This window comes from Apium graveolens, unplaced genomic scaffold (genome assembly GCF_009905375.1).
Source record: "Apium graveolens cultivar Ventura unplaced genomic scaffold, ASM990537v1 ctg6473, whole genome shotgun sequence".
NCBI lineage: Eukaryota > Viridiplantae > Streptophyta > Magnoliopsida > Apiales > Apiaceae > Apium > Apium graveolens.
In genome coordinates this window covers 50,592-62,022 of record NW_027419512.1, presented here as the reverse complement: position 1 = coordinate 62,022, position 11,431 = coordinate 50,592, and the positions used below count along the sequence as shown (strand labels likewise).

The 11,431-nt window shown below is 34.6% G+C and overlaps 1 protein-coding gene across 1 annotated transcript; it reads right to left on the bottom strand.

Annotated features, from left to right (window-relative positions):
• Positions 1–567: 567 nt before the first annotated feature.
• On the bottom strand, positions 568–1,245 carry LOC141703305 (uncharacterized). The gene has a single exon (XM_074506857.1). The coding sequence runs from the start codon at positions 1,243–1,245 to the stop codon at positions 568–570; it is 678 nt and encodes a 225-aa protein (XP_074362958.1).
• Between the last annotated feature and the right edge of the window lie 10,186 nt (positions 1,246–11,431).

The following is an 11,431-nucleotide window of genomic DNA, read 5'->3' as shown; positions in this document are numbered from 1 at the left end:
ACAGGTGTATCCTCAACTTTATTTTTAATTCCTTCATTCCCTACAACATATGCTAGAAAACCTTCACAACCTTTTTCTTAACATCTTACAAGCCTTTAAAACTGATATCATAACACTGGGTTTTTCTACACTATCTCCCTTGAAATATACTTTCTTTTTGTTCGAGCCGGTTAAACATATTCACTTTTTATAACAATTTAGATTCACCGTATGCTTCGACAACCAATCCATTCCCAGAATCACTCCAAAGTCCCTCAGTTCTAACGGTAATAAATCCACTAAGAAGGTTTGTTCACCAATCATTAAGGGACAATCTCGATAAATTTTATCTACGAACAAATTTCTACCGTTTGGAAGTTTTACGAGAAATCCATTATCTAGACTTTGCACAGGTACATTTAACTTATCCATATATTTTGTATCCACAAAAGAATGGGTTGACCCCAAATCAAACAACACATGAACATCTTGATCACAAAGTTGAAGCGTACTTGACATAACATCATGAGATTTTTTGGCATCCTGAGTTGTCATTGCGTAGGATCGTGCCACTGCCCTAGGTGCTGATTATTGAAAAGGTCCTGCTGTAAAAGTCCTATTTCCTTTAGTTTCCACTTCTTTCGTGACTCCTTTTTGTGGGAAGTCCCTTGATAAATGACCTGGTTGTCCACAACTGTAGCAAGAAATCACTTTAGGCTTGGGACATTGAGAAGCTATATGTCCCTTTTCTCCACAATTGTAACACAACCCATCAGCTCGAGAACAAATATCACCACCATGTTTCAGTCCACATTTCTTACACTCAGATGCGATGATCCTCTTATCACTTCCCCAAAACATCTCCTTATTCCTTATATGTAGTTTCTTGTTGTCCTTAAATCCTGAGTTAACAGTCAATTCTGTCTCTCTTCCTCGTTTCTTATTGTTGAAGAATTGAGTGCGAGCTTCATAGTCCCTTTCTGCAATCCTCGCCTTCCAAACCAACTTATCAAATTGTTCCAACTCCAACAAGGACACCTTCTCTCTAATTAGGGGTTTCAACCCTTCTTGAAATCTCTGACATTTTCTGGCTTCAGTATCAACCTGATGAGGAGCAAACCTGGAAAGTTCCAAGAATCTTGAGAGATATTTCGACACGGACATTCCTTTTTGCTTTAGTTCTAGAAACTTCATCTCCATCTCATTCTTCATATAGGTAGGAAAATATTTATCAAAGAACAATTCCTTAAACCTTGTCCAAGCCATTTTAGAACAATCCTCAGTCTGTTTAACCGTATCCTACCAAAATACAGCTTCCCCCCTTATTGAGTGTGTTGCAAATTTTACCTTTTACTCCTCTGAACATTCCGGTATCTCTATCACCTTCTCCATTTATTTAATCCATACATTCGCAACCTGTGGATCCAATTCTCCTTTAAAAATCGGGGGATTTGCATATTTAAAAGCCTTGTATGTACACCTTCGCTTATTCTCGCCTTCTTTTTCCATATTTTCAACACGTTCCCCATTTATTTCGGGAGTATCCGTAGTTGTTCGCCCCTCCATTAGGCTCTTAAATATATTCTTTATTTCTCGCAAAATCAACAACATCTCAGCACTAATTTGTACACCGGATCCAGTCCCATCAGAATTTCCATCAGTCATCTTCTCCTACAATTCAACATATAATATTAATCTTACTTCATTCGGAATATGTACCGCACACATCATGATACACGTCATAATAATGATCGATCGAGTACTAACCACGTCATACACACGTCATACACCTTATATTGACCATGTTCAAGAAATACGACTACACATTTTCTAGGCGTACATTAGGCCTAAAATTGGACTACCAGGATTCAAAATCCTATATTCATCCTATTTCTAAACCTTAGCTCTGATGCCACCTGTGACGCCCCGGACCCCGGGATAACCTCAGAAACCCGAACCCGGGAACGCCAAACCAAACCAATCAACTCAATATATGCTTACACAACCTTAAACTTATATAATAATATATAATTCTTACAGTATTCCAAGTATTACAACCAAAGTTCACGATACAACAAAAAGTCTATTACACAAGCATTGTTCATTAGGATACTACACGCATTCATCGTCTACTAAGCTTAGTTCATCACATACTTATCCTTTCCTGAACATCCTTCTCCAAAGTTCTTTCCTGTGGAAGTTAGTGACATAAACGAGTGAGCTCAGAAAGCTCAGTAAGCGTATAGAGTAGAATTCAATTGAGCTTTATCCGAGAAATCAACGTTCATCAAACAAATATTCGAATAAAGAGACATGAAAGATACTACAATCAACAAAAATTCATCATATAGTTTTCACAAGATTAAAACTGAGTATTCAAGCATGACAGGTTCATCAATTCATCAAGTTGGGATCCCGGCTAGCTAAATAATCGGTTTAGCTTTACTTCCGATTAGGAAGTATCATCATCTGTTCATCAATATCAATGCAAGAATACTCATTTTTCATCAGTGAAGCATTGGTCAAACTCAAATCATCATTTAAAACATCAACAATGAATCAGTATAGTATATACTTACAGTGCACCGCTTAATTTATTCTCTATGAATCCCGAACTTCGAATTGATTTTACTGTCGATCTTTCTTCCTAAATACATAATTCAAAAATGCACATAAATTTTATTATTAATATAACCTATTTATTTTCTAACTGAACTAATAATTACCAAAATACTAAATAAGATAAAGAAATTAAGTTCGCGATTAAGAAAAACTAACCGAATTCCTTGATTGAAACAACCAAAGCGGATAGTTCTATTTAAGGAAACTATACAAACTTAAATAAGGAATGTAAGGATTCATTTTTCCTACATCCTCGACGTGGTACAATAACAGGGAAGTTATAAAAATATAGAAAAACTATCACATGACTTCCTCTATTTATTCCTTTTTCATAATTACATATAATGGTACCTTTCTATTTATTCTAATATACTTCACTTCTCGTTTTCAATGTGGTACAAAGATAGGTAGGGAAAAAAATAAAAGTTAAGCAAGGAATATAATATCTAGAACATATAAGAACCCTTTTTAAAACTCACACCATTAGCTTCATAAGGTCAAGTTCTTCTATATATCCTCAGTTTTCTTCTCTTCTCTTGCCGATGTGGGTTGTAAGATCTCCTTTTTATTACCTAAGATGCATATATCCCACATTGATTAGAGAATGAGACCAACCTTCCTCCAATGCCTATATAAACCCAACTTAGCTTTAGTTTCTAACGCTAAAGAACAAGATATACAATTAGCAACACCATATGCTTTATGAGAGTGATTAACAGCATGCAATTTATGCAAGGTAGACATGGAATTTTTGTTATCCAACTCATATATGTCTGAGTTAGTCTCAGTTGCTTTCACAACTTTGACTGGAACTTTCGACACACTTGACTCAGAAACAACCTTCTCATTAGCATGATCTTCAGCACGTATTTCTTCTTGAATAACAGAAGAGGTCGCATCAAATGGTTCAGCAATTGATGCTTTACAGAGGGGTTCATCATCACCCTTAAGTACATGTGATACTTCCCTACCTGTAGCACATACATGAGGAGGGGAGTTTATGCCTAATTCTCCAATAGCATCATTGTAATCATAACCTATTCTAGATGTTTGATTAACAGCTTGCTTACTGTAGAACTCTTTAGCCTTCAAACAAGAATTGAAGTAGGCTCTAACCTTAGTCTCAAGACCGGTGATCTTGTCTTTGAGAATAGTTTCGAGTTGTCTATAACAGTTAACTATATTCTCTAGAAAAGATACTTGTTCTTTTAACTTGTCTTGATTAATGTGCACAAGTCTTAATTCATTGACCTCTTTCTCAAGGTCTTTGATCTGTTGACTTAACAGTTCATTATCACGACGAGCACAATCTAAGTTACCTCCTAGATGATAAACTAATTCAGCATTAATATATTTTACCTCTTTTCTTGATGATGAAGCATTTCCATCAATAGCCATAAGAGCAAGATTCCCTTCTTCTTCATCTTCACTATCAGTATCATCCGAGCTTCTTCCCTTTGCCAGATAAGCCCTTTCATAGTTACTCTTCTAATTTGAATCATAAAAGTTCTTCCTTACTTGCTTTGGCTTCCTATATTTTGTGGCAAAGTGTCCCAACTTATTGTAGTTATAGCATCTAATGGTGCTCCGATCAACCATCCCTGTTTTGTATCCACCACTGCTGGTGTTAGAGGATGAAGATCCACCTGTCTGGATTCTGTTGTAGTTGGACTTGTACTTGAACTTGGGATTTCTCTTAAATCTGACATTGGAGAATCTCTTGACAATTTGGGCCATTGACTCATCTTCCAATTGCTCCAGCTCTTCCAAGGAATAAAAATCATCACTGGATTGATTTGTAGTAGGAGGATCATATTCTGTACCATTCTCTCTAACTGTTGAGATTGTTGTTGTTGTTGACCTTCAGCTACAAGAGCAGTAGATGTGCTGACCATTCTATCTTTCCCGTAGACTTCCTTTTATTGAATCTGCTCCAACTCATAGGTTTTTAACAAACCATAGAGTCTATCCAAAGAAATTTCACTCAGATCTCTACCTTCTCTATGTTCAAGATGAGTTGGCAGTGTTAAAAGGAACTTTTTGTTGACCTCCCTGATTGAATAATATTTTCCGTTATGTACAGGTTGTTGATCAACGCATTGTACCTCTCAAACACTTCAGTAATTCCTTCTCCTGGATTGGATTTAAAATGTTCATACTCAGAGGTTAGGATTTCCAACTTGTTCTCCCTAACTTCCTCTGTGCCTTCATTAATCACCTCAATAGTTTCCCACATGTGTTTAGAATTTTTACAGTTCATCACATGTCTGTTCATCAAGGAATCAAGGGAATCAATTAATATTAATTAAAGGCTGGCATCCAAGGAGGCTTCTTCTTTTTCAGTAGGAGAAAAATCCTAAGGCTCTTTTGGATAGGTTCTAGCTTTGGTAATCACAACATCATCTACTAACACCTCTAGTTCAATAACCATTGGAGTTGTTGGACCCTTCTTTAACAAGTTCAGATATTTGGCATTTGCAACTTGTAAAAACAAGAGCATCTTCTTCTTCCACATGATATAATTTTCTTTATCAAATAGTGGAATTTAACGGTTCCAACTTTTTGTGAAGTCATTATGAATTTTTGAATAAATAAAAATTCAAGGAGTTGAAAAATCACAAAAGTCTAGGATCTTGATTTGCGTTAATCAGAATGCTCTGATACCAATTGTTAGGTCCCAATGTGTTTGTAGAAGGGCGGGTTGAATACAAACAATACCGAATAATCGAATTAAGTGCAGAATAAAAATATGAAACAAATTCAAGTTAAATAAGAATATTATTAAACTTGAAGGGTGTTACAACAACGGTATCGATTACAAGGAATTAATCTCAAATTAATTATCACAAATCTAGAATAATTTCGACATGAACTTTTTCTATTTTTGCAATAAAAAGATTCAAATGCTAAATGCAATTTGAGATTAAGTTCTAGGGATTTTGATCAGCTAGATAGTTACACAAGAACAAGATAAAATTTCTAGTTGTTTGGATTTAACTTAAAAACTAGAAATTGTGATCTTGAATTCAGTAGATGAAAATGGAATATTTTGTTGCGGCTGCTGTGTTTTTTTCTTGAGTTGGATAAAGTGAATGTCTTCTGCTTCTGTTCTTTTGTATTTCATTCAACAGTATTGAATTGAACTGGAATGACAATCCCATAGCTGATAGGACTTTCGGTGAGACATTCCAATTGTACTAGAAAGACTTTCGGCAAGACTATCCTCTGAACTAGCATGACAGTCGGATTGAACTAGCAAGACAATCTCCTTCCAGTAGAACTTTCGGCAAGACAATTGACCTGACTTGGCATGACAATCGGTATGACAATCCAGATTGTAGTTCATTTTCAATTGTATTGCTGATTTAAAACTGTTTTTATCCAATTAAACTTCTGAAAATTCTGAATTAATTAATCAATTAATTCAATTAATAAATAAATTAATCTTTGCAGATATAATTTATTTTCTTAATTAAATTATATGACTTAATTAATTAATAGATAATTAATACTAATCTTGAACAACAACCATTCTTCTGAACATCTTCGGAAAATCACTGAGAATTATGAATCAATTCCACCACTTCAATATTGACACTCGATGTACTGTCTGGTTTATTAGTGACTAACTTCCGTGACGTTTCTTCATGTCTTGACTTTGATACTTGATTTTCTTCAGATTAAATCCCTGTAATTAATTGATAGCCTGACGAGATCTCTGTCACTTGATTAAATCCACAATCTTGATTTGTATCACTGAGGCTTGATCAATTTCTTGAACTTCTTCCAGTGAATTAATTCCTCAAGTCTGTAGATGAACCTTGTTTCTGAATCCTTTGACAGATGTTACTTTGCGAGATCTCTTTGACGGTAGATCCACTATTTACTTATTACATTCTTATTTGAGTTGAGTTAAATCCTCGAATATACAAATAGGCTATGACATATGCCTTACACTACACCTATAGCTATCTTCAATTCTGAGTTATAATAATTTATTTGATTCCTTTTGGGTGTCAAGCAAGTCCAAGCTAAAACATGATCTCCAACATTTCATATTTTTGAGATACTAGTATGCGTATGCACCTGTCAAACATAGTAGATTTAATTTGCAAATGCCATTACATTCATATTTTTAATTATTATAAGTGATAACAATCCAAGTCATGAATTATATTCAATCCATTTTTTTAAAATTTTCCATTTAAAAACATCGTCATATGAGGTGTGCATACCCCTACCCCCTAGTTTTTTAATATATAATAATTTATAATGAAGAACTAAGATCTATGTACTATGTACCACACACTCCATGTAAAATAAATATTCAAAATATATAAGCATGTGCTTATTTATCAAGAATTTCCTCCATTCCATATAACCGACTTTTACTTATTTTAGCCTGATAACTATCCATGTGCTATACCTCCTACCTAAGGTGCCAGGGCATGCTTGCAGCTCCAGCTGAAGTTACACTATATATTTTCCTTGTAAAATTAAACCTAAGTAAGCTTACTCACCATTGCTTACAAAGATTACTCAACTCGACTCACTAGTCTTATCCTCACGTATCCCTCTTAACTAAGATATTTCCAAATAGTCTCGAATTAAACATGTTATATTCCAATCTATCTAAAAATGTTATGCCAATTGACAACATACAATATGCAAGCGATCGAGTTACCATTATATGAGTCGGCTATCCTTTTAATATTACTTATTAGTAATCTTACCGACTAGAGGTGATGTACTACCCCCCGGGAATGTTAATAGTAATAACCATCCTCAGGGACCTAAGTATGGCAGCTACGAGTATCAAACCATTTCCATTATTCCAATGATTTTCTTATATGCATATAAAAGAAGAATAAAAAGTAATATATAAAAGCACGAAAGTAGGACTTATCTTTGCCTCTTCCATGTGATTAAATTACGGTTCAACCATTAAGCCTATAATGTTGAAGTTCCCTTCAGTTTCAGCTTCAGGTAAGGACCTCCATCCAATGACTCAAGTTTCCTTTGATAGGATGTGGAAACTTCGTTTCTTGGCTGAGAACCCTCAGCTTTAGGTGAAAACCATCAGGTTTATATTAAGATAATTGAACCGATTTACCATATTTGAATGCCGAATATCTTTCCAAAAAAACCAACTTATTGAGTTACGACCTCTCCTAGTTTGCACAAGTTACAACATACATATAGGCCTTCATAGTTTCATTTATACGCGAAGCTTCCATTAACCGCTTCATAGAAACCATCTGTGGAGTCCTCTACTTACAATAACCAGATTAGCTTCGAGTTGGCTCAGACCTCTAATTATCTTACAAGTGCCTCCCCTCTCTTTGTACATTCATGTATGTCTTCTTCTTAATCTTTATAGGTGCAAGCATCCATCAATCACACCATCAGGGAATCTACCTCTTTTCAAAATGATTTGAACGTCTCTTTTCCTGAAATAATTCTTTTTTTGACATATTCAAAATCTGAGTCCATTTTAAATGAAATTCTTTTGTTAGCTTCATTATTTCCCTGAATCTTTCGCATCTCGTGCTTCGCCATTTACCGAGAGGTCATTTCATACCTCTTTATTTCTGAACTTTTAGCGTACTACGAAGCTCCTAATTTCTTGACTGAAACTGTCAGCTTCAACTTAAACCTAATATCAATGAACATGCATACTTGAAGCTGCAAGGTACATAATTCATGGGTGAACATGGGGGCTATTATCTCTATGTAAGTAGCCAAAAAGTAGAGGACCCGCAAGATGTAAGTGGCATGTATATTTACATATCAAGTAGAAGGTGAATGACGCATCCAGTAGTATATGCCATTGAACCTCTTAAGCTCAAGTGAGCTTTCCCAAAATATGTGAGATAACTACAAATGTCACTGAACCTCTGGATTGTATCCCGATTTCAATGCACCTGTTATGATAGAGATTTATATGCGCATCTGAACACACATATATTTTTCTAGGTGCTTTCGTATTTTGCACAACATGTTAGATATCATACAAAAGAGCAAATACCATAATATCATTTTACAACTTATTCTAGCAAGCATGCCCCTAAGATAGGTACATTTATCCACATGAAGCTATTCAATACCCACTTTTATGCATAGAAGAACACTATAACTTAGCAAATGTTAACATACACATATCAAGTAGAATATGCAAAAGATTATGACCATATTCCTACAAAATACCCATACTATAAATAAAATACACTATGATCAGAGAATTAGGTTCATGTATAGCCCAATTATAAAAAAAAATCATGCAGACCCGTTCCTTCTAAACACAATTAAATTTCAATTTTCCTTTAAACTTTATCCATGTTCAAGTTATAAATGTATGGGGTATACACCTACTATCCCCCGAGTTCTTTAATATAATACAAACTTATAGTGAAGAACTAGGTTCAAGCGTGCAGTTGCACTCAAATATGTATATACATAAACAAACTATATAATTGACCTAAACCATGTAGAGTATACCAAATGGCAGATAATTAAATCAATTATAAACTTATTAGTATTGTGAAGCCACATCATATCTATGAGCATATTAACCTCCATAGCCATGCTAGTTGTTCAACCTGATCGAACATATGAGCATGTACAAAATCTCAAACCATAAAATCAATTATCCGACATACTTACTATATAAAATCAAATCATACAGTACAAGAGGGAATATAAAATAAGATAACTGTAATATATTTAGGTGATAAGTGAATTCAAGAATTAGAATCCGTACCTCAAACATTGCCCATTTATACCACAAATATGGCTTAATAGCTTCTATGCCTTGACCTTCTATGTAGCTTTAGACCTTCCTTCCATAATGTCAATGAACCTTCAGAGGATGAGCATGAAGCTTATTGTTGAAGTTACTTCGAGTCTTGGGCTTATATACAACAAGCTTTAGCTACGAATTGGATTGAACTTTTAACTATGGAGTAAATCCTTGAAGTCATTGTTGTATGACCTTATCTCCATCCTTTGTGGCCAAGGCATACCTATTCCTCCTCGTACTTGCATAAACCTCCATGGTCACCATTGTGATACGTGTATGTACCTGAACAATGCCAAGATCCAAAGATTCACATAAACCTGCCTCTTGGGGCTTTTCACTTGATACATCTTCATTTCCATATCGAAATGGTTCATATGCATGCACCTCTTCTTCCTCAGATTCATCACTTAACCTCCGCTTGAATTGTGAGCAGAACTCTACTAAGGACTAAAATCTCATCCATCCTCTTATGTAGTAAGTTCCTTATCCAAATGTTTTTCTTTTGTAAGAACTTTTATAGTCCATAAACTTTTAAAGTTGAAGCTTCCTGATGTCATTCGATGAACATGATTTCACATCATTTAGACCTATATTCGGTTCATACACATGGACCTTTACTTTAACCATTTATTTCCTGGATGCACATATTTCTTGTAGTTATCTTTCTAGTTCTTTGTATTCGTATGATAATTTTACTATCCATTAATTTTTTCCTGTTTGTCTGAGATACAGTCAAAAAGTTTGTATTACAAGCACCTTCCGCAACGCGCTATCAACTTAATCCAACATGTCATGTATAAATATTTTAACTAGATTTATGTACAGGCATGATATATAAAATATATATGATACATAGGAAAAAAATTAAAACTAAAAACGTAGCTCTAGTTATTGACATAAAATTCTAGCATTATAGGATAATCTTTTTTCCTTGTTTATCAGCTAATGAGGTTCCTCTACACCTTTTCATACAAAATATAATATAAGCACTACAAAATTGTAAAAATGAATACAATAAAACTAAATTGTAAAACTAAATTGTAAAAATGAATACAAATTTTCCAGAAATACTAATTTTTTCTAAGTTTTTTTGCAATTTTACTATCTTCTCATTTTTTTTTGCAAAATAAGGAATCACACCAAAATCAACTAGAATCAACTAGATATGCAACTAGTTGAATAACTTTTTTTTGGTTTGATTTGAGGTTGCATGTAGTTGCAGAAACTCATCAAAGGTTGCATGCAGTTGATTCCGGTTGCCAAAAAACCTTATTTTTGCAAAAAAAAATTGAAAATTAGTATTTTTGCAAATTAATAAAGTATTTTTGCAAATTTTTTTTAAAAAGTGACCGTATTTTTTGCAAAAATGTTTTTAGCCTGGGTATTTTTCAAAAAGCCCATAAAACAAACTACATACCCATTACAAATATGTTCTCTTTTCCTCGACTCTGCGCATTTTTTTAACAACAAAAAAGGGACGTCCATTGCCCTGAACCTCGTTGTATTCCAACCATCTTTTGTATGTATATCCTCATGACAGCTTCATTTTCGCATCCTTATATCCCATAGCTCTTGAAGCTTTTTAATTCTCCTCGTGGTTGTGCACCTTAATTTCCTTCTCCTGGAACATGCATCCAACGCCAAGAATCGGTTAACACAAGACCTAATGCAAAAACAGTCACAAATACCACCATACATCTCTCAGTATATGAGTCCTTGGATACGCCAAAATGTCAAGCGGATCCCAAAGATAACTAACCCCAATAATCCTGCTTTGTGCTCACGTTTGTGGGAAACAGTCTCCAAGAACATCTTTGTCAAGAAACTCTAGAAATCCCAAATCACCACATATTTTTTTTGTCTCGTCTGTAATCTCAGCAGTGTTCTTCTTCGTATACACCTTGGTACAAGTTGTAAGGATCTTGTTATCATGGGATCCTGATGCGTCCTCAACGTGTAGCCTTAGTAACCACCGTACTCATGTGTAGAGTTTCTTCTCGAACAACGGCCACCATGAATGCCTTCATCAAG